At 41.2% G+C, this 26,923-nt stretch overlaps 1 protein-coding gene across 1 annotated transcript; it reads right to left on the bottom strand.

Annotated features, from left to right (window-relative positions):
* Positions 1 to 3,489: 3,489 nt before the first annotated feature.
* On the bottom strand, positions 3,490 to 26,820 carry chrd (chordin). The gene is made up of 21 exons (XM_084420089.1): positions 26,510 to 26,820; positions 24,807 to 24,910; positions 23,617 to 23,743; positions 23,294 to 23,425; positions 22,856 to 22,973; positions 22,584 to 22,671; positions 20,039 to 20,180; positions 19,480 to 19,614; positions 18,957 to 19,039; positions 18,061 to 18,208; positions 14,419 to 14,525; positions 12,907 to 13,204; positions 11,761 to 12,002; positions 10,906 to 11,019; positions 10,413 to 10,610; positions 7,652 to 7,745; positions 6,847 to 6,903; positions 6,639 to 6,742; positions 5,453 to 5,710; positions 4,448 to 4,541; positions 3,490 to 3,644 (listed from the first exon to the last, which is right to left on the bottom strand). Exons 1-21 carry the CDS (start codon positions 26,637 to 26,639, stop codon positions 3,580 to 3,582), a joined length of 2,838 nt encoding a protein of 945 aa, XP_084276215.1. The 5' UTR covers positions 26,640 to 26,820; the 3' UTR covers positions 3,490 to 3,579.
* Between the last annotated feature and the right edge of the window lie 103 nt (positions 26,821 to 26,923).

A 26,923-nucleotide genomic window follows, 5' to 3' on the forward strand; every position in this document is an offset into this window, starting at 1 on the left:
TACCAAATAATTTCCCTTTCTTTTTTTAGCAAAGATGTTCAGAAGTATTGGTTAAAAACACATGATTTATAAAGGACCCAGTGGTTTAGCCAGGACTGTTCCCAAACTAGTGCTAACTCTACTAACCTCTGTCAAACATCTCCTTGTTATGCAGGAAGAAATACAATATATTGCACTATGGGAATTAAAAGGGCATAAGGTAGCCAATGATGTGCTGCTTTTAAGTCACATGACACTTGACTTGTCACTGAACGCTCCAGAAACTGCTCTGTTAAGCCCACTTCATAATCATCTCTTCTCAAAGGGCATTTATTGTTCAGCATCTCTGATAAGTAAATTAGATATTGTTATTCACAAATCAACTTTGTCTAACATAGTTTTACTGTAAATTGAGAAAATATCAATGTGTCCACATGGCAACGTGATGTATTCCCCCATTGGCATTTTTCAACAATATGATTGCGACAAGTGTTGATGTTAGTATAGTTGTGTTCATGTATAAGTGATAAATTAATCCAGCAATATTTTGAGGAAAGGTCATCGGGAAGAGTGCAGAGTTATGAGTTAGCCAAACGATAGGGATCTACTTATTTTTCCAAGTACATAATTCTATCAATTTCTAAAAGAAATGTGCAATTAAATAGAAAAGAAAATCAATAAATTGTTTTGTTCAGAAATCTTTTTTTGATTTGTATATTTGAAGCTATTTCATGTAATAAAAACGTATTTGAAAAGATATTTAATGGTTAGAACATAATGCATAGCGGGTTAAAGTGGGTGAAACGTTAGGAGAGACTAATTACTTTTGAGTTAAAGTTTTTGTTTATTTTTTTAATCTATTCAGTATACAATAAAGGTGTGTATTTATACTGTGCAGATCCAGAAATGTTTGAAGCACATGATGTCAAGACTTCATCTCTCTCTCTCTGTGTCTGGTTTACTGCAGTTATTGGTGTGAACACAAGAGGGCGCTTCCCAAACACTCCTGATCACAACAAGCCTGTGTTTCCCAAAGCGTCGGATAGGAGGAACTCAAACAAACGTGCAGATCAATAATAGCATTGAAGTGCTAAACACCTGCCAAATATCACATACATGGACACTACCAGTCAGAAGTTGTGGATCGGTAAGAGTTTTAATGTTTTTAAAGTCTCTTCTGCTCATCAAGGCTGCGTTTATTTGATTAAAAATAGAAGAAAACAGTAATATTGTGAATATTACTCCAGTGTAAATCATCTGTTCTCTATGTGGATATACAGTAAAGTGTAGTTTATTCCTGTGATCAAAGCTGCATGTTCAGCATCATTACTCCAGTCTTCAGTGTCACATGATCCTTCACACATCACTCTAATATGAGGATTAGATGATCAAGAAACACTTATGATTATTATCAGTGTTGGAAACAGTTGTGTACAGGTTTATTCCAGGATTGTTTGATGAATAGAAGGTTCAAAAGAACAGCATTATCTGAAATAGAATTTTGGGGAAAGAAATAAAAGACATCAATACTTTTATTAATGCACACCACTGAAGAACAGAAGTACTGTTTTAAAGCCTGTTGTTCATCTGCCGAGAAGCCCAATGGCTTGAGTGTTACATAAGGGAAGATGAACAACAGACGGGAACAGCGAATGGAAAATGCTGAGGTTCAAGAAGTGCTCGAAGAATTGATTAGCTGGTTTTATCCACAGCCTGGTGGAAAATAAGCATTACTTTCCCTTGAGTTTTCCCCGCTTGACACCGAAGGCACAAATATTAAGTCAGACAACTGGAACGAGGCTGAGGAAACCGATCCAATCCGGTTCCTCGATGAGAAACATTCATGACCGGCGCATTAATCAGAGGGAAAGTTGGGAGACTAAAGTGGGAACAGAAGGAAGATGAGGAAAACCTCCACAACGACATTTAGCACAAGTGGAGTGGATTGACCAGTGACGACTTTCCTCGTGGGATTATTGGGTTCAACACCCGCAGAAGGGCTTCTGGGAGAAGTAGACGGAGATAGAGGAACGGTGTATTTCTGGAAACCCACGAACGATTTGCATTTTAGGTGAAATGCATGAAATAAGATCTAAAGATGTGTTCACTTTTAAAAGCTTGGCTCTGGTGCTCTTCGGTCAGTTCTGGCAGAGAATTATTATTATTATTATTATTTTTTTGTACAAAACTTGGTAAAGGTTTTGGCACTTGCAGTGTGAACACACAAAAAAATAAAAAAATAATCATGGACATGATTCGCCAGGTTAAATGGTCCTGAAAACAATATTCACACTTGTGTTTCTCGCGGGTCAGAAATGACGCACTGGAAATGAATGTGAGAGTTTCCTCTAGTGGAAGCGTTTGGTACTGCAGCCGAACATCATCTCACTGAGAGATCATTTTTTGTTTCATCAGCTTGTTTAGATTTATGGCTTTGATTTTCTCACAGTTTTAGAGTAAAACATGTTTTTAAAAATATATATTTCATATAAAAATGAAAAATAGTATTTTTTGCACATTTTCCAGAACAATAAACATAAAATTCTGTAACTTTTTCAATTGCTTTTTGAACTGCTTCTCACTTCAGCAATAATCTGCCCAGTGTCGTCTCTGAAGAGATCAAACTCCAGTCTGTCGCTCTAAAGCGGTCGAGATTTACCAGTTTCAGCTGGAAATGTCATTTTCAGGTTTATGCTCAAAAAGTGAATAAATGGATTATAAATACAGCAGAAATATAATTTACTACCATAAAATCCCTTAAAAATACAAAATATTAAATAAAAAACATTATCGAACTAAAATACAGTACATTAATTTAAATAAAAAATATATTTATGTCATTTTTGACCGACGCGAACATGTCAATCATGTCAAACTGGTGTTTGTGCGGAGAGAAAAATATACGACATGCCTCTTTTATGACAACATAAATTTTAAAACTTTATTGTTTATTCATCATTAATAAATATGCAATACAAAATGCAATAATATTCATAATAACCATCAAAATACTGAAAGAAAATAGCCATAAAATATTATATACCAGCAAACAGACTTACAACATCAGGTGCAGCGGAACAGACGTGGGCGGGGCTTATGTTGATGAGCATGATAAACCCCGCCCCCATGGCAAGCCCCTCCCACAGGGCGAATCTCCAATCAGATGCATCACAACAGTCCTGCTGATTGGCTGGGATTTGAGTCATATGTGCATTATGAAAGATTGCAATGTGCATTTTGTTGAGAAGCGTATTGTGCTCACATGCACACATTTAGAGGTATGATGATGAGGATGTGTACAATCTTAGTACGAGTGTCTGATGTTTTGCACCAAGTCAAATACGCAAACGAAATGAAAACAAACTTTCCCGTGAGAAAATCAGTCAACGGGAAACTCAAACTGCAGCAGCCGAGATTCATTCCCCTTCTGTTATTGACTCTTCAGAACCACTTTCTCTCAGAGTTCCCTCTTACATTCTGTGTGTCCTGGAGCTCTTCCACTGTTGGGTGCGCTGGTGTGTGTGTGCAGTGCTCAGGCGTCCCGTTGTGCGGGTTTGAGACGGCCTGATCGCAGAACAGGAGGACGGTGAGAGGAAAGTGTCAGTGTCTCCAGTTTTTCTTTTTCTCCACCATCTTTGCCATTTCTTCTTTTTCCATGAAGTCCTCTGTAAAACAAAGAGGTGACGTTTGCTGAGTGAATTGTTCAGGATTTAGTTTGTGTCGACCCTCAATTTTGACCCAAATTTTTTAAATGTGTTATTTATTTTTCTTCATCGGAATGATGTGAAACTGCACTTGCTGTGTGAACACATAAATAATCATGGACATGACATGAACAGGTTAAATGGTCCTGAAAACAATATTCACAGTCAGAAATGAATGTGAGAGTTTCCTCTAGTGGAAGCGTTTGGTACTGCAGCCGAACATCATCTCACTGAGAGATCATTTATCAGATATCAACCTCACGTTTGAAACACGACTTGTTTAGATTTATAGCTTTGATTTTCTCACAGTTTTAGAGTAAAACATGATTTTGAATATATATATATATTTCATATAAAAATTTAAAATAGTATTTTTGCACATTTTTCATAACAATCAACGTAAAATTCTGTCACTTTTTAAAACCTTTTTGTCACTTCAGCAATAATCTGCCCAGTGTCGTCTCTGAAGAGATCAAACTCCAGTCTGTCGCTCTAAAGCGTTCAAGATTTACCAGTTTAAGCTGGAAATGTCATTTTCAGGTTTATGCTCAAAAAGTGAATAAATGGATTATAAATACAGCAGAAATATAATTTACTACCATAAAATCCCTTAAAAATACAAAATATTAAATAAGAAACATTATTCAACTAAAATACAGTACATTCATTTCATTAAAGACATCTTTGACTGCCACGTGAAGAGCACCAGAGGGTTAAAGTGTTCAGGGTTCAGTTTCTGTAAAGTGTTTATGATCAGAGCTTACCTATACACTCGGGACAGCACGTTCCCTCTCGGCGGATGTGGTTCCTGCAGCTCAACAGCGGACACTGCTTCCGCTGGCACTTCGTCACGCCGTGCTGGAACGACCAGAGACGTTAGTCATGCTGTTAACTCACATCTCTACATGCTCTGGAGTATTACACAGTGGAATAAAAAAGGTAATTGGGACTTTTATTGTCTATTGATTCTGACTTTTCTCACAATTGTTGAGTTTATATCTCTCAATTGCGAAATTTTTGTTGGAATTCTGAGTTTACATTTTGTAATTATGAGTTTTTTGTTGGAATTCTGAGTTTATATCTCAATTCTGAGTTTATTTCTCGCAATTTCGACTTTTTTCTCTGAATTCTGATTTTATATCACGCAATTTCGACTTTCTTGTTGGAATTCTAAGTTTATTTCTCAATTCTGAGTTTATATCTTGTAATTATGAGTTTTTTTGTTGGAATTCTGAGATTATATCTCAATTCTGAGTTTATATCTTGTAATTATGAGTTTTTTTGTTGGAATTATGAGTTTTTTCTCACAATTCTGAGTTTATATCTTGTAATTATGAGTTTTTTTGTTGGAATTCTAAGTTTATTTCTCAATTCTGAGTTTACATCTTGTAATTCTGAGTTTTTTGTTGGAATTCTGAGTTTAAATCTCAATTCTGAGTTTATTTCTCACAATTGCGACTTTTTTGTTGGAATTCTGAGTTTGTATCTCAATTTCGACTTTTTTCTCTGAATTCTTATTTTATATCACGCAATTTCGACTTTCTTGTTGGAATTCTAAGTTTATTTCTCAATTCTGAGTTTATATCTTGTAATTATGAGTTTTTTTGTTGGAATTCTAAGTTTATTTCTCAATTCTGAGTTTTTCTCACAATTCTGAGTTTATATTTTGCAATTTCTACTTTTTTCTCGGAATTCTATGTTTATATCTCTTTTTTCTTCTTCTTTTTGTCTCTTCCACACTAGTGTGCAATAAAGCGCAGAAGACTCACGTCACACCAGCAGGTGATGCACTTCATCTCCCCCACCAGCGGGACGCTCGGGTGCCAGTGTTCGCTGTTCTGGTAGTAGTTTTTGCCGAACTTGCAATGGCGCGTTCCGTCGGCCTGCATCATCTCCTCGTCCTCCAGAGGGGGCGTGTCTTCGGCAGGACACGCCTTGCAGCAGTCTGAAGGGTTGGCTCTGATTGGTCGACTGCAGGTTAGGGGCGGGCACGTCACCTTCTCGCAGTGCACTTCTCCTGTGGAGCCCTGTGACGCACCAGACAATCACGGTAACCATTAATACACTGTTTTTCTCAACTGCTTACACACATTTTCAAAACTTTGTCTCCTTTTTTTCAAAACTTTACACACAAATCCAAAAATTGCACACAAAATGCAAAATGCCTCACATTTCTTGCAAAATGAAGCACTGCTTTCAGAATATAACACACACACATCTCAAAAGCAAACATTTGTCTTCCGTTGCAAACACTTTTGCCATGATATTATATTTCTGGATATATCATATACACACAGTTATTCAGAACCTAAAGCTCTTCTTTCACACACATTTCTGATCAAGACTGAAAGTAATTGGCAGAGATGTTGAAAAATTCACGGTAAACGAAAGCAAGATTGAAACCAAACTATTATTTTTTTTACTGTAAGCATCTGTGGTTGTGAATACAGTATTACACAGTCCGAAAAACCTGTAACTCGACCTTTGACCTTTTATAGGCCTATTCTAAAGCCATGATTGGCTGGTGTTCAGTAAAGAGTGTTTGCACATGTGAGGAGTGTGTGTGTGTGTGTGTGAGGAGTCTGTGTGAGTGTATGTGTGTGTGAGGCTCTGATGAATTACTGTGGTGTTTTGATAAGTTGTGTTTGAAAAAGAAAATCAAGATTCTTCCTGTTAGATTGTTGTTACATAGAGATTTGTGTGTTATGGTTTGCAAAAAGTGTTTTATGAAATTGAAAACTGAGTCGAAGGCTGAGATTTAGTGTATGGTTTTGCAAATGTGATGTGTGTGTGTCTGGTGTTTGAGTGTCAGGTTTCAGAAATTGTGTAACAAGTAAGGATTTTGTGTGTTAGCAGTTGAAAAAAACTGTAATGTCTGAGTCCACATTTGGTATTTTTGTTCATAACTACATCATAAAGTACTTCTGTCGTGAGTTGTAGTGTGTGTTAACTCACCTTGCAGGTGCACACGGCACACTTGATGTACCCGAACGGGGGGACGAACGGATGCCATGTTGTTCCAGGTGCGTGCATCTTCTGATCGCCTTCGAAATAACAGCCTGAAAGGATAAATAAACATCTTACTATACACTCCCAACCAGATGCGTATTTAAAATAATAGTTGCAATATTGCATTTTATGTAGTGATTTAATATAAACTCACCTTCTGGATCTTCCTCTATTTTTTCTACAGCAGTCGTCTCTTTGGTCTCCTTCTTTTCTGTTGACAGAAATCAAAAACAGTGTCAAAACACAAACTTTATAGCACACATTAAACATTCAAAATGTAGTGTTCATCAGAGGGGACCAAGACCCCAGGACGTTTGTCACGCTTGAACCACGAATACACACAAAAAACATTTGTGGTTGAAATTTAAAACAGTAACAAATCAACGAAGCTGTTCAATCTGACCCCCTCAGGAATGAATGAAATCGAGGAATGCTTCAGTACACAGGAAAACCTAAAAATGCTCAAACTTCTAACTAAAAATGCTAAAACTTTACCAAAAAAATGACTTCTGGCTTGAGGACCCAGAGGAACAGCTCATTTGCTCCATATAGAGATATAAGGCCATCTAGAGTCATGAAATATCATGATATATTATTATTTTTCCACGAGAGGTCGGCAAAGACACACAATGTAAGATATTTTGAGCTGAATTAAAAGGGTTATGCATGAAATTGTGAGTTATTTTGAATTTAAGTTGAAAGAATGTGAGGAATGTGCTTAAATTATTATTTATTGATCAAATCTAGTAATTTAAAGGTAAATTACATAAAAAAATAACAAAAAATGCATTAAAAATAGAAAAAATAGTGTCAAAATGAAATAAAATAAGCTTCTGGACAAAAATAAAGTAAAAATGAAGTATATTTTAGGGCTTGGGGTCATTTTGACCCGTGAGGGAAGGGCTTGATACAGAACGTGAGGGAAGGATGAGTGTTAATAGCGCTGTCTCGTTACTCACCGTCACACACCGGACAGCACTGGTCTTCAGGCTGGAGAGTGTGAGGACACGAGAGCGCAGGACAGATCACCGGGTCACAGATCACCGTCTTCTTCTGCAGAGATTAAACACATCACACACACATAATGAGCGACGGTCACTGGTGAACAAACAAAATATACTACGTTTACTTGCAGCCAGACTTCTTCAGTATACACACACCGCCGTGTGTTACAGCTGAGGCTGTGTGTGTTACGGCTGAGGCTGTGTGTGTTACGGCTGAGGCTGTGTGTGTTACGGCTGAGGCGGTGTGTGTTACGGCTGAGGCGGTGTGTGTTACAGCTGAGCCGGTGTGTGTTACAGCTGAGGCTGTGTGTGTTACGGCTGAGGCGGTGTGTGTTACGGCTGAGGCGGTGTGTGTTACGGCTGAGGCGGTGTGTGTTACGGCTGAGGCGGTGGTGTTACGGCTGAGGCGGTGTGTGTTACGGCTGAGGCTGTGTGTGTTACGGCTGAGGCTGTGTGTGTTACGGCTGAGGCGGTGTGTGTTACGGCTGAGGCGGTGTGTGTTACGGCTGAGGCGGTGTGTGTTACGGCTGAGGCGGTGTGTGTTACGGCTGAGGCGGTGTGTGTTACGGCTGAGGCGGTGTGTGTTACGGCTGAGGCAGTGTGTGTGTGTGTGTGTGTGTGTTATGGCTGAGGCAGTGTGTGTTACGGCTGAGGCGGTGGTGTTACGGCTGAGGCGGTGTGTGTTACGGCTGAGCCGGTGTGTGTGTGTGTGTGTGTTACGGCTGAGGCAGTGTGTGTGTGTGTGTGTGTGTGTGTGTGTGTGTGTGTTACGGCTGAGGCAGTGTGTGTGTGTGTGTGTTACGACTGAGGCAGTGTGTGTTACGGCTGAGGCGGTGTGTGTTACGGCTGAGGCGGTGTGTGTTACGGCTGAGCCGGTGTGTGTGTGTGTGTGTGTGTGTGTTACGGCTGAGGCAGTGTGTGTGTGTTACGGCTGAGGCAGTGTGTGTTATGGCTGAGGCAGTGTGTGTTGCGACTGAGGCAGTGTGTGTGTGTGTGTTATGGCTGAGGCAGTGTGTGTTACGGCTGAGGCGGTGGTGTTACGGCTGAGGCGGTGTGTGTTACGGCTGAGCCGGTGTGTGTGTGTGTGTGTGTGTGTGTGTTACGGCTGAGGCAGTGTGTGTGTGTGTGTGTGTGTGTGTGTGTGTGTGTGTGTGTGTGTGTGTGTGTGTGTATTACGGCTGAGGCAGTGTGTGTTACGGCTGAGGTGGTGGTGTTACGGCCGGCTGAGGCGGTGTGTTACGGCTGAGGCTGTGTGTGTTACGGCTGAGGCAGTGTGTGTGTGTGTGTGTGTGTGTGTGTGTGTGTGTGTGTGTGTGTTATGGCTGAGGCAGTGTGTGTGTGTTATGGCTGAGGCAGTGTGTGTTACGGCTGAGGCGGTGTGTGTTACGGCTGAGGCGGTGTGTGTTACGGCTGAGCCGGTGTGTGTGTGTGTGTGTTACGGCTGAGGCAGTGTGTGTGTGTGTGTGTGTGTGTGTGTGTGTGTGTTACGGCTGAGGCAGTGTGTGTGTGTGTGTGTGTGTATTACGGCTGAGGCAGTGTGTGTTACGGCTGAGGTGGTGGTGTTACGGCTGAGGCGGTGTGTGTTACAGCTGAGGCGGTGTGTGTTACGGCTGAGGCGGTGTGTTACGGCTGAGGCTGTGTGTGTTACGGCTGAGGCTGTGTGTGTTACGGCTGAGGCGGTGGTGTTACGGCTGAGGCGGTGGTGTTACGGCTGAGGCGGTGTGTGTTACGGCTGAGGCGGTGTGTGTTACGGCTGAGCCGGTGTGTGTGTGTGTGTTACGGCTGAGGCAGTGTGTGTGTGTGTGTGTGTGTTACGGCTGAGGCAGTGTGTGTTACGGCTGAGCCGGTGTGTGTGTGTGTGTGTGTGTGTGTGTGTGTGTGTGTTACGGCTGAGGCAGTGTGTGTTACGGCTGAGCCGGTGTGTGTGTGTGTGTGTGTGTGTTACGGCTGAGGCGGTGTGTGTTACGGCTGAGCCGGTGTGTGTGTTACGGCTGAGGCAGTGTGTGTGTGTGTGTGTGTGTTACGGCTGAGGCGGTGTGTGTTACAGCTGGGGCGGTGGTGTTACGACTGAGGTGGTGTGTGTTACGGCTGGGGCGGTGGTGTTACGACTGAGGTGGTGTGTGTTACGGCTGAGGCGGTGTGTGTTACGGCTGAGGCGGTGTGTGTTACGGCTGGGGCGGTGGTGTTACGACTGAGGTGGTGTGTGTTACGGCTGAGGCGGTGTGTGTGTGTTACGGCTGAGGCGGTGGTGTTACGGCTGAGGCGGTGTGTGTGTGTTACGACTGAGGTGGTGTGTGTTACGGCTGAGGCGGTGTGTGTTACGGCTGAGCCGGTGTGTGTGTGTTACGGCTGAGGCGGTGATGTTACGGCTGAGGCGGTGTGTGTTACGGCTGAGCCGGTGTGTGTGTGTGTTACGGCTGAGGCAGTGTGTGTGTTACGGCTGAGGCGGTGTGTGTGTTACGGCTGGGGCGGTGGTGTTACGGCTGAGGTGGTGTGTGTTACGGCTGAGGCGGTGTGTGTTACGGCTGGGGCGGTGGTGTTACGGCTGAGGTGGTGTGTGTTACGGCTGAGGCGGTGGTGTTACGGCTGAGCCGGTGTGTGTGTGTTACGGCTGAGGCAGTGTGTGTGTGTTACGGCTGAGGCGGTGGTGTTACGGCTGAGGCAGTGTGTGTGTGTGTGTGTGTGTGTGTGTGTGTGTGTGTGTGTGTACGTGTACCTGGCAGGAGCAGGTGAAGCAGGTGTTGTACTGCGGGGTCCACTGAGACCCGTGTGCGTGGTGTTCCCCCTCGAAGAAGCATGTGTGCGGGTCCTTCTTCAGCTCCGCCGGGTCGCGCACGAACACCAGCTCGTGGAACTCGTCCTCCTCCACCACCTCCCCCCGAGAGCCCGACTCGCAGCTGTTGGGGACCTGGATCTGGACAACACAGAGGAGAGTCAACCAAGGGTAGTGCACTTTACTGAAACTAACACCTTCTGTTACTTCAGATAAAGGAAAATACACAACTAAAACTTAACAGTATAAATATATATTTATTAAATCAATATTTGTGTGTTTGTGATTCAGTATATATAGATGTGTGTGTGTGTGTGTGTGTATGAGAGTGAGAGTGAGAGTGTGTGTGAGTGTGTTTGCGAGTCAGTGAGTGAGTGAGTGAGTGAGTGAGTGTGTGTGTGTGTGTGTGTGTGTGTGTGTGTGTTTGTGTACTCACCCGTCCTCGTATTTCTCCTCTTGGATTCATTTTGGTGCTGACCTGAATATAAGCCATGCCTTCGTCCAGATGCCTCAACAACTCGACACTGATATCCTTCAACACACCCTGAGCCTAGAAGACACAGAGACTCTTCAAGCTTTGTGCAAACGAGACGGACAATCTTTACGTAAAACAGAATTAAACTGGTTTCAGCTCATTTGAGAAAACACCAGCTTTGTTTTATAAACAATCCCTTTAATGTATCCAATAAACGACAGCATGATTGTGCTTCTGGACAATGAAAAATGTTTTGTTGTGCTGTAATCACGCAGTTTACATTATAACGGGTTGGGAATCGAAAATCAATTCTGGAATCGAATACTTGAGGTCAGGAAATGTGTTCATGTGTATCAGTATATTGCATCAGTGCAGCTCTTAAAGTGACAGCAGCCTAATATTCCTGCTCTATAATAACACTAATATTCCCGCTCTATAATAACACAAATATTCCCGCTCTATAATAACACTAATATTCCCGCTCTATAATAACACTAATATTCCTGCTCTATAATAACACTAATCAAACAACAGAAGACTGAGAAAATTCACTCGTTCTTCACTGAACACAGGCAAACGTTCCTTGTGTAAGCGTTCTTTAGCCTGTTGATTTCTGTTCATGATATTCAGATACAATTACATGTTTTGCAATAAGACTAAATATGAATGATATCTAAGTTTTTATTTTGACTTTATTGGAATCAAAATTAGGAATCGATAAGCAGAATCGAAATCGGAACCGGAATCGTTAAAATGAAAACGATACCTAACACCCTAATTATAACCATGCTGAATTGTGTCTCTCGATTGGTTTACCTGTTGGCCGTAGAAGCCCGTTAGAAGTCTCTTGTGATTGGTGGAGGAGTCATCCATCTCGCCGATCTCGGCCAATCCGTGCAGGTGAGCGTTGATGGAGGCGTCTTCGCTCCTGCTGAGGCCGTTGACCACGATCTCGTAGTGTAGATGACACTGTTGGTCCACCGAGACCCAGGCGTGACCCGCGGCGCCCGTACGCACCGGAGGAGACACGAACTGACCCGCCAGAGGAACCGGCAGCTCTGCAGATCAAGACAACATTCATTAATAATCAAATCAGTATCACACTCTAAAACATCCTGGGTTATTCTTTCTACCCAAATCCTGGGTTGAGGCTTTTGGGTTATTTTTTCAGTGTTTGGGTAGTGTTCTTGTGTTACCCAGATCCTGGGTCAGACATAACAACCCAGTGCTTGGGTAGTGTTCTTGTTACCCAGATTCTGGGTCAGACGTAACAACCCAGTGTTTGGGTAGTGTTCTTGTGTTACCTAGATCCTGGGTCAGACATAACAACCCAGGTGTTTGGGTAGTGTTCTTGTGTTACCCAGATCCTGGGTCAGATGCAACAACCCAGTGTTTGGGTAGTGTTCTTGTTACCCAGATTCTGGGTCAGACATAACAACCCAGTGTTTGGGTAGTGTTCTTGTGTTACCCAGATCCTGGGTCAGACGTAACAACCCAGTGTTTGGGTAGTGTTCTTGTGTTACCCAGATCCTGGGTCAGACGTAACAACCCAGTGTTTGGGTAGTGTTCTTGTGTTACTAGATCCTGGGTCAGACGTAACAACCCAGTGTTTGGGTAGTGTTCTTGTTACCCAGATTCTGGGTCAGACGTAACAACCCAGTGTTTGGGTAGTGTTCTTGTGTTACCCAGATCCTGGGTCAGACGTAACAACCCAGTGTTTGGGTAGTGTTCTTGTGTTACCTAGATCCTGGGTCAGACGTAACAACCCAGTGTTTGGGTAGTGTTCTTGTGTTACCTAGATCCTGGGTCAGACGTAACAACCCAGTGTTTGGGTAGTGTTCTTGTGTTACCCAGTGTTTTTTAGAGTGTATATTTACCCAGCCCTTGGGTTGAAAACAATGCAAATTGAGTTGTTTTTAACCCAGTGTCAGACATTAACGTTCTATCTTCAGCGCTTCTTACCGTTGCGTCGCGCGTCGAGTCCGTTGTACGGTAGCATGCGTATCTGTCCGCGCAGCTCGCTCTCCTGCTGCTGTGCCGTGGCGATGTTGATGAACAGCTCGTTCTGCAGGAGCATGTGAATGTGTCTGGCCTCCACACGGCTGAGGCTCCCCGCTGCCCTGCCGTCCCCACCGTGCTCATCCACACCCGCGCTGAAGTCCGCCGTGATGTCGTACAGAACGCTGCGTTTACTGCGCCGCCGCGGCTTCATCTCCACCGTCACGCCGACCACCGCGCTGGTCAGACCCGCCACCAGAACCTGCCGAGAACATCCAGACATTAACACACGACAAATGCGGGTACTAATCAACTGTGGCGGGTAACGCTGTCTAATCACTAGCCGATTTGGCGGGTTACTTATTAGTCTCAGCTGAAGGAAATAATCCATTATTTATCGGCTTTAATATATCGGCCAAATTTTCTTATCAGGCCGATGACGATAATATATAAAAAAAATCACATTTATCGGTCGATACCGATATGGTGGCTGATATATCGTGCATCCCTAATATAGATATATATTAGGGCTGGGCGATATATCGATAAAAAAAATATATCGATATATTTTTGAAATGTGATATGGAATTAGACCATATCGCATATATCAATATAGTTCAAATTTGCGCTGTGATCCTTGCTCCAAGCAAGCTGCTGACCCAGAGCTCTCTGCACTGCTCCCCACGCCACCGCCCCTCCTTTTCCACTCTGCGTGCGTGTTTAGAGCATTATGAGAGGCGAATCATGACTACTTCAGAAAACCCAGCACAATAGGAACTACCAGGCAGTGACGTAAGTGTACGCTGAAATAAAGTCTTTCACCTCAGAAAAACGGACTTTCTTGTCCTGTCAGCCGTTATCCTGCAGTCGTAGCGCACACTCTTCAATTGCACGTGCAAATGCGGCGGCACGCGCTATGTATCGCCTCACTGTATATAAAGTGCAAAAGAAACTACGAGCATGCAACGCCGTTACGTTGTAAATTACACGAAATAAAAGTAATGCAGGTATGATTTTCATTCTATTCACCAGGAGCAGTTTCCATGTTTCATTAACAGTTATTGTTAATATTGTGTATTCACCATGGTAACTGTTGTTTCTATATTAACCCCAAAATAAATATTGTATATCGATATTCAGCCTAAATATATCGGGATATAACTTTTGGTCCATATCGCCCAGCCCTAATATATATATATATATATATATATACAGGGTTTGAAATTAACACCCGCCAAATGCGTATATATATATTTATAAGCTATGACATAGTTAATCTGGTTCATTTCTTATTTTTTGTTTGGCTAGAAGACGTTCTGAATGGCCGGTAACTTAAAAACTAAGTAGCCAAATTGGCCGGTGAGTGAAAAAGTAAATTTTTCGCCGGTCGATCGACTGACTGACGGAAGTGATCGTGAGGGAACAGAACGCGTCGTTACCTGGTAGTCACACACACACACACACACACACACACACCTGGTAGTCGAGCGAGCCGTTGGGATGGAGCGTGAAGACGGCCGATCCCACACCGCCGGTTTTCCCGGGAGTCAGAGCAGATCCGCCGGACATCACGCTTTGAAGAGCTGAAACAGGAACATTTCATGAAATAAATCTGATGATGTGACAGAAAAACTCGACAATGGCCGCATTTCTTATTTTTATTTCAATTAAATTAATGAAGAAAGTGAATTAGTGAATTATATAACAATAAAGTTGTAGTTGTAGTATAATAAAATTACAGTAGCAGAACTTGAAACCTTGACTAGCATTATGTGAACCTATGAACAAATAAATGACTTTCATCAGCCTATCGGTGAGAGAACACTAAAGTGAACGGCGAGTTTTGCATGCGAGAAAACAATTAAACCCACATGAACTCATGCAGGGTCAAAGGTCACAGAGTGACGTGAGGTTAAGAGAGGCGACTGTGATGTAGAGTAAACAGAGTCTGAATTCCTCACGCATAACGTCACGCTGTTAATGCAGCAGCTGGAGTCACACAGCAGAGTGTGTGTGTGTGTGTGTGTGTGTGTGTGTGTGTGTGTAACGACGCGTAACTGATCCTACAGCGACTCTGGCCTCTCTCGACATCGCTGTGCATTCCTGACCTCTTCGCAATCACAATCATAATTATGAACTATGAAATCTGAGAAATAGCCAAGATGATTTAAGCATGACACAAAGATGAAATATGAGCTGGGATAAAAACAGCAGAGACTGGTGTAGATCCTGTGAGATGTGTGTGTGTGAGAGAGTGTGTGTTTTACTGCACAATTAACCCTTCAACCTCATTCACTACCCTAGTGTTCCTCAATCTATTCATTATACACAAGAAAAAAATCTGTTTTCTAATTATTTTGGTTTTTTTTGTAGAAAGTGGTAACCCTTCACAATAACCTTATTGAAAAATGAACCTTACTGTAAAGTGTGACCTAGACAGTATATAGGGTCGCTAGTGACCCAAGGAATGTAATAGTGTAAATATATTTTTTCTGCAACAATATTTGAATCTCTGATGATCAATAAGTTGAGCTTTATTCCTCTGATACACGATGATGTCGTGAGGTTTCACTCATAACTCTTCAAATATAAAACAGAAGAATATGATGATGATGATGAAGAAGCTGTCGGCGATCAATATACTGATTTAGAAGACGATGAAAATGAAATGAATATGTATGGAAGCTTGTTTCCACCACAGAATAAAACCTTTTAAAAGATCATTTTTGCGACTTTTTATCTCACAATTGCGAGATATAAAGTCAGAATTGCGAGAAATAAAGTCAGAATTGCGAGATATAAAGTCAGAATTGCGAGATATATAGTCAGAATTGCGAGATATAAAGTCAGAATTGCGAGAAATAAAGTCAGAATTGCGAGATATAAAGTCAGAATTGCGAGATATAAAGTCAGAATTGCGAGAAATAGTCAGAATTGCGAGAAATAAAGTCAGAATTGCGAGAAAGTCAGAATTGCGAGATATAAAGTCAGAATTTCGAGAGGTAGTCAGAATTGCGAGAAATAAAGTCAGAATTGCGAGAGATAAAGTCAGAATCGCGAGACAAAGTCAGAATCGCGAGATATAAAGTCAGAATTGCGAGATATAAAGTCAGAATCGCGAGAAATAAAGTCAGAATTGCGAGATATAAAGTCAGAATTGCGAGATATAAAGTCAGAATTGCGAGAGATAAAGTCAGAATTGCAAGAGATAGTCAGAATTGCGAGATATAAAGTCAGAATTGCGAGAAATAAAGTCAGAATTGCGAGATATAAAGTCAGAATTGCGAGATATATAGTCAGAATTGCGAGAAATAGTCAGAATTGCGAGAAATAAAGTCAGAATTGCGAGAAAGTCAGAATTGCGAGATATAAAGTCAGAATTTCGAGAGGTAGTCAGAATTGCGAGAAATAAAGTCAGAATTGCGAGAGATAAAGTCAGAATCGCGAGACATAAAGTCAGAATCGCGAGATATAAAGTCAGAATTGCGAGATATAAAGTCAGAATTGCGAGAGATAAAGTCAGAATTGCAAGAGATAGTCAGAATTGCGAGATATAAAGTCAGAATTGCGAGAGATAGTTAGAATTGCGAGATATAAAGTCAGAATTGCGAGATATAAAGTCAGAATTGCGAGATATAAAGTCAGAATTGCGAGATATAAAGTCAGAATTGCGAGAGATAAAGTCAGAATTTCGAGAGATAGTCAGAATTGCGAGAAATAAAGTCAGAATTGCGTGATAAAGTCAGAATTGCGAGATATAAAGTCAGAATCGCGAGATATAAAGTCAGAATTGCGAGAGATAAAGTCAGAATTGCGAGAGATGGTCAGAATTGCGAGATATAAAGTCAGAATTGCGAGAGATAAAGTCAGAATTGCGAGATAAAGTCAGAATTGCGAGAGATAAAGTCAGAATTGCGTGAGATGAAGTCAGAATTGCGAGAAGTCAGAATTAAGAGAAATAAAGTCAGAATTGCGAGAAATAAAGTCAGAATTGTGAGAAAGTCAGAATTGCGCGATATAAAGTCAGAATTGCGAGATATAAAGTCAGAATTGCGAGAGATAGTCAGAATCGCGAGATATAAAGTCAGAATTGCGAGAGATAAAGTCAGAATTGCGAGAGATAGTCAGAATTGCGAGATATAAAGTCAGAATTGCGAGATATAAAGTCAGAATTGCGAGATATAAAGTCAGAATTGCGAGATAAAGTCAGAATTGCGAGAGATAAAGTCAGAATTGCGAGAGATAAAGTCAGAATTGCGAGAAGTCAGAATTAAGAGAAATAAAGTCAGAATTAAGAGAAATAAAGTTAGAATTGTGAGAAAGTCAGAATAGCGCGATATAAAGTCAGAATTGCGAGATATAAAGTCAGAATTGCGAGAGATAGTCAGAATTGCGAGATATAAAGCCAGAATTGCGAGAAATAAAGTCAGAATTGTGAGATATAAAATCAGAATTGCGAGATATAAAGCCAGAATTGCGAGAGATAGTCAGAATTGCGAGAGATAAAGTCAGAATTGCGAGAGATAGTCAGAATTGCGAGAAATAAAGTCAGAATTGCGAGATATAAAGTCAGAATTGCGAGAGATAGTCAGAATTGCAAGATATAAAGTAAGAATTGCGAGAGATAAAGTCAGAATTGTGAGATATAAAGTCAGAATTGCGAGAGATAAAGTCAGAATTGCGAGAGATAGTCAGAATTGCGAGATATAAAGTCAGAATTGCGAGACATAAAGTCAGAATTGCGAGAGATAAAGTCAGAATTGCGAGAGATAAAGTCAGAATTGCGAGAGAGTCAGAATTGCGCGATATAAAGTCAGAATTGCGAGAGATAGTCAGAATTGCGAGATATAAAGTCAGAATTGCGAGAGATAAAGCCAGAATTGCGAGAAATAAAGTCAGAATTGCGAGAAATAAAGTCAGAATTGCGAGAAAGAATAGAAAAAAATAGAAAAAAGTCAATTTTGAGAGAAAGTGTCGCAATTACCAAAAAAATATTTTTTTTATCTGTGCCATAAATATGAATGTATGGGGGAAATGAGTTTTGATGATGGGAAAAACTCCTGCATTTAAACTGTTTATGTATTAATGAGGTGATAGTTGCTGATTGGCTGCACTCACTGTCACATGATCTCTTCCCAGAAATGTATCCGGAGATCTGACGGGGGTTTTGACCTTCCGTTTCCACGGCGATCTGGAGCTGCCCGCGGGATAACCAGAAGAGTTCCCGACTGTTCAGATCCGCTAGGACTTCAGCCAGGTCAGAGTCCTACACACACACACACACACACACACACACCAGAAAACATGCACACGTTTCCTTAACATTCATCGCTTAACTTGATGTTGTCAAAGGTGAATGATGTTTTCTTTTCATTTTAATTAACTGAATATAAAAGCACTGGAAATATTATCATCAAATTCATCAAATTCAAGGCATTGACGCTTGCTTACAGATCTATCACAGGCTCAGCTCCCTACTACTTTCACTCACTCCTACGAGTCTACATCCCTACCAGACGCCTACGATCGGTCAACGAGCGACGTCTCGTGGTTCCATCACAGAGAGCCACAAAATCACTTTCCAGAACATTCTCATTCACAGCTCCATGCTGGTGGAACGCTCTCCCCGGCCTCATCCGGAATGCAGAATCACTGGCAACATTCAAAAAACAGCTGAAAACCCATCTCTTCCGTGAGCACTTACCCTCATAAAAAAAAAAAAAAAAAAAAAAAAAAAAAAAAACCTTGCCCTTTGAAACATCACTTATCAGGCTTATGCTACTCTGAATAATGCCTAAACTTTGTATTCTGAGCACTTCTTGCATTGTTGTTGTTTTTGCCTCTTCATGATGACTCGCTTAATTTAGTCCTAATTTGTAAGTCGCTTTGGATAAAAGCGTCTGCTAAATGACTAAATGTAAATGTAAATGTAAATAAATGGCTTGTTCTCCTTTAGATCAGTGAATGCGTGCGTGCGTGCGTGTGCGTGTGTGTGTGTGTGTGTGTTCACTCACGTCTGTAGAGATGTTTGCTCGTATTTCTCTCAGCACATGTTGTCGGTACAGCAGTTTCACTCTCACCGGCATCTGTGCAGAGGCTGAAACAATATGAAATACAGTTTTTATTAAATTATATTTAATTAATTAATTAATTAATATATTTTTTATCTACTTTATTTGTTATTTAATTTTTTTATTTAATTAAATTTTTTTATTTATATTTTTTTATTCTGAAATTTACTTTATTTTATGCTTTATTTAAAGATTTTTGTTATATTATTTTTTATTTTATTTGAATTGTTTTATGGTATTTTATTTTATTATTTTATTTTTAATGATTGTTTTATTTATTTATTATTTTTATTTTATTTTGTTTTATTTTTTATTTTATGCTTTATTTTTATTTTATTTATTTATTTTTTTGTTTCTTTTAATTTCATTTATTTGAATTAACTATTTTTTGTTTTATTATTTTATTTTTATTTTATTTTGTTTATTTTTAAATCTAATTTAATTATTTTTTTATTTGTGTACTTACAGCTCCCGTGAGAAACGAGTCCCTGCTGAATCAGGATGAAATGCAGATTGTTCTCGGTGTCACTGAGCGTCAACATGGCGATTCCACCCATCCCAGAATGCACCTCTTCAGACGTCAGGATCGCACTGAACGTTTCTGTCACACAAACCGAACGTAAATGAACGTAAGCATCCAAAAACACATCAGAAAGGTCGTGTCTGAAGCACACATCACACACACACACAGGTAAACATCACACACACACACACACACACACACACACACACACACACAGGTAAACATCACACACACACACACACACACACACACACACAGGTAAACATCTCACACACACACACACACACAGGTAAACATCACACACACACACAGGTAAACATCACACACACACAGGTAAACATCACACACACACACAGGTAAACATCACACACACACACAGTTAAACATCACACACACACAGGTAAATATCACACACACACAGGTAAACGTCTCACACACACACACACACACACACACACACAGGTAAACATCACACACACACAGGTAAACATCACACACACACCTGCAAACAGTGCTCTGTGTTTGATGATTTTTCCCCGTAGCTCCTCCTTCTTGTTGTCAGCGGTTGTCATGGAAACACGCAGTTGCTCCGCCTCCAGCTGTCGAATCTGAGACTTCGGGAGATTCTTCCAAACTCCACAGATCTGCACATCACACACACACACACACACACACACACACACACACATCAGTCAAGATGATCACGTTTTGAAAAAAAATCACAACTTTGCCTGTTTCACAACCGCGTTGTCGAGCCTCGCCTCGACTCGACTAATGACTCGACTAATGAGGGTGACTCGACTTATGACTCAACTAATGAAGGTGACTCGACTTGACTAATGAAGGTGACTCGACTAATGACTCAACTAATGAAGGTGACTCGACTAATGACTCAACTAATGAAGGCGACTCGACTAATGACTCGACTAATGAGGGTGACTCGACTAATGACTCAATTAATGAAGGTGACTCGACTTGACTAATGAAGGTGACTCGACTAATGACTCAACTAATGAAGGTGACTCGACTAATGACTCAACTAATGAAGGCGACTCGACTAATGACTCAACTAATGAAGGTGAGTCGACTCGACTAATGAAGGTGACTCGACTAATGAAGGCGACTCGACTAATTAAGGCGACTCTAATGAAGGTGACTCGACTAATGACTCAACTAATGAAGGTGACTCGACTAATGACTCGACTAATGAGGGTGACTTGACTAATGACTCAACTAATGAAGGTGACTCGACTTGACTAATGAAGGTGACTCGACTAATGACTCAACTAATGAAGGTGAGTCGACTAATGACTCAACTAATGAAGGCGACTCGACTAATGACTCAACTAATGAAGGTGAGTCGACTCGACTAATGAAGGCGACTCGACTAATGAAGGTGACTCGACTAATGACTCAACTAATGAAGGTGAGTCGACTCGACTAATGAAGGCGACTCGACTAATGAAGGTGACTCGACTAATGACTCAACTAATGAAGGTGACTCGACTTGACTAATGTCGACTAATGACTCAACTAATGAAGGTGAGTCGACTCGACTCATGAAGGTGACTCGACTAATGACTCGACTAATGAAGGTGACTCGACTAATGAAGGCGACTCGACTAATGAAGGCGAATCGACTAATTAAGGTGACTTGACTAATGAAGGTGACTCGACTAATGAAGGTGACTCGACTAATGAAGGTGACTCGACTAATGAAGGTGACTTGACTCGACTAATGAAGATGACTCGACGAATGAAGGTGAGTCGACTAATGAAGGTGAGTCGACTAATGAAGGCGACTCGACTAATGAAGGCGACTCGACTAATGAAGGTGACTCGACTAATGAAGGTGAGTCGACTAATGAAGGCGACTCGACTAATGAAGGCGACTCGACTAATGAAGGTGACTCGACTAATGAAGGTGAGTCGACTAATGAAGGCGACTTGACTAATGAAGGCGACTCGACTCGACTAATGAAGATGACTCGACTAATGAAGGCGACTTGACTAATGAAGGTGAGTCGACTAATGAAGGCGACTCGACTAATGAAGGCGACTCGACTAATGAAGGCGACTCGACTCAACTAATGAAGATGACTCGACTAATGAAGGCGACTTGACTAATGAAGGTGACTCGACTAATTAAGGTGACTCGACTAAAGAAGGTGACTCGACTAATGAAGATGACTCGACTAATGAAGGTGACTCAACTAATGAAGGTGAGTCGACTAATGAAGGCGACTCGACTAATGAAGGCGACTCGACTCAACTAATGAAGATGACTCGACTAATGAAGATGACTCGACTAATGAAGGTGAGTCGACTAATGAAGGTGAGTCGACTAATGAAGATGACTCGACTAATGAAGGTGAGTCGACTAATGAAGGCGACTCGACTAATGAAGGCGACTTGACTAATGAAGGTGACTCGACTCAACTAATGAAGATGACTCGACGAATGAAGGTGACTCGACTAATGAAGGTGGCTCGACTAATGAAGGTGAGTCGACTAATGAAGGTGACTCGACTAATGAAGGTGAGTCGACTAATGAAGGCAACTCGACTAATGAAGGCGACTCGACTCAACTAATGAAGATGACTCGACTAATGAAGGTGAGTCGACTAATGAAGGCGAGTCGACTAATGAAGGCGACTCGACTAATGAAGGCGACTCGACTAATGAAGGTGACTCGACTCGACTAATGAAGATGACTCGACGAATGAAGGTGACTCGACTAATGAAGGTGGCTCGACTAATGAAGGCGACTCGACTAATGAAGGCGACTTGACTAATGAAGGTGACTCGACTCGACTAATGAAGATGACTCGACGAATGAAGGTGACTCGACTAATGAAGGTGGCTCGACTAATGAAGGTGAGTCGACTAATGAAGGCGACTCGACTAATGAAGGCGACTCGACTAATGAAGGTGACTCGACTCGACTAATGAAGATGACTCGACTAATGAAGGTGACTCGACTAATGAGGGTGACTAATGAAGGTGACTCGACTAATGACTCAACTAATGAAGGTGACTCGACTCACCATGTCCGTGTCGGCCCTCGGGACCCTGAACTCAAATGCAGTGTTTCCGTCGGAGTCCAGGAAGGTAATTCCACTCGGCCTGTTGATCCTGAGACACACAAACACACACATACACAGTGAGCGAGGGTGGGCAAGACACATATACACACACACACACACACACACACACACACACACACAGTGAGCGAGGGTGGGCAAGACACATACACACACACACACACACAGAGTGAGGGTGGGCAGGAGACACACAATGGCTGTGGTGTGTGTTTTACCTCTGGAAGGTGATGGAGAAGGTCAGGCTGGTGCGAGAGAGAGTGAATCGAGCCCGAGCGACTCCACTGGAACTGGGCAACCAAGAGTCCGACACACCCGTCAGCAGAGACACGAAATCTGAAGAATAAAACAAAATCACTCAAATAAAGCAGAAAATAAAAGAAAGTAAATTTTAAAATAATAAAATAATAATAAAAATAAAGTAGATACAAAATTTAAATTAAAGTACATTTCTGAATAAAAAATAAAATAAAAATAAAGCAAAGAATTAAATTAAGTACATAAAAAATAAAGTAAATTTCAGAATAAAATATAAATAAATAAATATAATACAATATAAATAAAGCAAAAATAAATAAATAAAAATAAAGTAGATAAAAAATAAAACAAAAAATAAATCAATTAAATAAAATAATTATTTCATTTTGTTGTCTCACCAGTCGCGCTGTCTCGATGACTGTTCTCTTCAGAGCTGACGTAGGATCTGTCGTTGTACGACTTGTGCAGGTCGTCGTCTTTCTCCTGGAAGAACTCGAACAAAGACTCCGCCTCCTTCCTCGATGTGTCGCCTGTAACCATGGAAACCAAAGCGCATGATGTCACCAACGTACAACAACAGAGTCAATGTTCCAGAGCGGCATCCATAAACATGAGGAGCTCGAGACCGTCCACACACACGCTCAAGCTTTCCATCATTTCTTTACACACCAGCGCAGTCAGTTTCCATTTGTGCACAGAAAAACACACACTCCTTTTGTACCTTTGGGACATGTTTTGCAGCAGTGTCCTGGAGTGAGCACCGGATCGTCACAGGTCGGTTCGGGACAATCCTGCTTCATATTCCTGCAGCTCACCTTCCCAAACACCTTCCCTCTCCGACTCCTCTGCTGCTCAGAGAGAGTGTGTGTGTGTGTGTGTGTGTGAGAGAGAGAGAGAAGAATCAACACACAAGCTGTTAATACAGAGACTGCTTCGGACAGTTACAAACAGGAAAACAACAGTGTTGCAGAATTCAGCAGTTCAATTTCAGCAGTAACAAAACACTTGCATTGCGTTCCACTTTAAGTTACGAAATCGTTATTTCTGAGTGTTCTCTGAACATTCAAACGTTTTAAATGTTTCTTGGTTATGTGAACATTAAAGGAACATACTATTCTTCAAACATTATGGGAACGTTACTTTTGAATGTTCTCTGAACGTTACTTTTGAATGTTCTCTGAACGTTACTTTAGAATGTTCTCTGAACGTTACTTTTGAATGTTCTCTGAACGTTACTTTTGAATGTTCTCTCAACGTTACTTTTGAATGTTCTCTGAACGTTACTTTTGAATGTTCTCTGAATGTTACTTTTGAATGTTCTCTCAACGTTACTTTTGAATGTTCTCTGAACGTTACTTTTGAATGTTCTCTGAATGTTACTTTTGAATGTTCACTGAACGTTACTTTTGAATGTTCTCTCAACGTTACTTTTGAATGTTCTCTGAATGTTACTTTTGAATGTTCTCTGAATGTTACTTTTGAATGTTCACAGAACGTTACTTTTGAATGTTCTCTGAACGTTACTTTTGAATGTTCTCTGAACGTTACTTTTGAATGTTCTCTGAATGTTACTTTTGAATGTTCACTGATCGCTCTGAAACGAGTAGAAACTCCAACTGAAACACTTACGGATAAAACGACCTATGAATGATGTATAAATAATATTTTTGTTCTAATGTTTTGAGAACATTATTAAAGACCAGATAACTTTGAACGAACGTTCTATTACCGTTACTGGAAGAATGTTTGTTCATAACTTTGAAAGAACTTCCAACAAAGCAGCTCTAAGAAAGTCAATAGTGTTATTATTCAGTTCAATGTCGATTCGATTCTGTTCAATGACAATGGTGCAAAGTTCCTCAGTTCCACATGGAAACGCAGTGTGTGTGTGTGTGTGTGTGTGATACTCACCGGTTCACAGTGACACATGACGCAGTGCATCACACCGAAGGGTTCTCCGAGGTCTGGATGCCACGTGTCTTCCAGGGAATAAAAGCGGCCACCGAAGGAGCAACCTGATGAGACAATAAACAAGAGCAGCGTGAGACCGTGTGTGTGTGTGTGTGTGTGGGAGAGCATCGGGAATGTGTACAAATCAGCTTCAAACGGCCGTTTTTGAGCCAAACCTTCAAAAACACCAGCTAGAACGAGCAGTGAACACGATTTCTTTCCTTCCCAACCAAATCAGCGCTGGAAACCAAAACATCTCCTCGGCTTTGTTTTGAAGAGAGAATGAGAGATCGGAGTAAATTTGGTGTTTAATGCATCTGGAATGAGGTCCGTTTACAGAGCCAGACTATTAAACAATTTATTGTTAAGCTAAACACTTTCAAGGACACACACGTAAACTGTCCCGTGCTCCACAGAGATAGATGAAGTCTCTGGAAAGTGATAGTGTTTATGTGGCTCTAGTGGAGAGTATCCGAGTGTTTGGGGCTCGAGGTTCTTTAAAACACCAGATGCATTGATGGCTTTCAATAGAGAATAAAGTTATTCGTGGAGGCTTTTGTTCTCAAAACGTTAGTTATACATCATTCACGGAACGTTTCAGTTGGATGTTCTAAACTTGTTACTTTTGAATGTTCTCTGAAACATTCCAGTAATGTTTGCGAAATGGAATGTTCCTTTAACAGTCGCATCACCGAGACATTTTCTGCGATTCAATCCAACATTTCAAAATCAAAAGAACATTTTCCTCATTATAACCGGGATGAAAGATTCTTAAATGGTTTCACTGCTGGTTCAGTTCATCAATGTACTTACAGATCTGAAGAGCCACAGTGAAGCATCGAACACTTAAACATGAAGCAAGTCCAGAACCTTTACAGCCAATAATGGAGAATCTTTATATCGACACTCTTAAACATAAAGGTTCTTTATAGGCATTGATGGATCCACCATATACTTGCAGCCAGACTACTTCAGTGTACTTCAAGTGTGTTAATGATTAGTTAACTTGAAGTGTGCTAAACTCATTTTGTACTAAGTATATTTTAGTTATAATTAAATTGTAGTAAAGCGTAACTTTAAGTGTATTTTTGTGAGCTAAATTGGAACAACTTCAAGTATACTTTAAGTATATGCCTGTGTCGGGACTAATTACACGCTTGATTAGTGATATTAAAGTGTGCTTTATTTGTGTTACAAGTACATTACAAATTCCTTATGAGTGTCTTCGAAATATACAAGCAATATACCATAAGTGTATTATATTTGAGTGAAAAGTATATGCTCAGTACACTTTAAAAAGATAAGCAGAATTTTCACCAAGTATATTTTTAGAAAATATAGGCTACTAAAGTACAGTTATTTTAAAGTGTGTTACACGTTGCATTGTGAAAACAGGTAAAGGCATGATGCCAATATATTTAAAGACAGTAAAACATTTTGTTAGTATATTTGCAACGTACTTTTGAAAAAGGGAATATATATTTCAAATACAATAAAGTAGGCTACATTTTTTTTTTCAATTTTTTTTTTCCACTAGAACTTTTAACATCCAAAGCATCTTAATATTAATGCGTGCTCTTCTGTGGCTTCTCCTTCTGAAAGCTGTAATGTGTAAGAGTGCTAAAGCTGTCGTTTGGAGAGTGTGTGTTTGCAGGTTCTCTTACCGGACAAGCCTTTAGATATGACGGGCTCGCGCTCGGGCTGGATCGGTAACGCGGGCGTCTTCAGGCGCGAGCTCTGAACCGAAGACATGCACGCGCATCCCAGAATCCACAGCACGCGCAGCAACTCCATCCCTCGGGATTCACCGAACTTTTCCTTCTCTTCACCAAAACACAAGTCAACACTGTTATAGGCCTGTGTTAAAAACTCTTATTCAATAATAACGGTCCGTTAATGCGCGTCCTCGTCCTCCTCAGACTGAGCTCGGGTGTGCTCACGGTGTCGCGAGCTGTGTGTGTGTGTGTGTGTGTGTGTGTGTGCGTGCGAGTGACTCCCGGTTTTATCCGGTGCTCGTGAGGGGAGGAGGAGGGGGGCGGGACCTCAGATGCCCCAAAACTTCACCTGCGAATATCAGC

The sequence above is a fragment of the Rutilus rutilus genome, assembly GCF_951802725.1.
Source record: "Rutilus rutilus genome assembly, chromosome: 9".
NCBI classification, from domain to species: domain Eukaryota; kingdom Metazoa; phylum Chordata; class Actinopteri; order Cypriniformes; family Leuciscidae; genus Rutilus; species Rutilus rutilus.

Excerpts from the sequence above, each read along its gene's own strand:
- chrd (XM_084420089.1), bottom strand. The coding sequence starts at position 26,639 with ATGGAGTTGCTGCGCGTGCTGTGGATTCTGGGATGCGCGTGCATGTCT. Across the intron at positions 22,974-23,293 it reads TCATCGAGACAGCGCGACTG|ATTTCGTGTCTCTGCTGACG; the intron begins GTGAGACAACAA and ends TTTATTCTTCAG. Across the intron at positions 7,746-10,412 it reads GCTTCACCTGCTCCTGCCAG|AAGAAGACGGTGATCTGTGA; the intron begins GTACACGTACAC and ends TAATCTCTGCAG.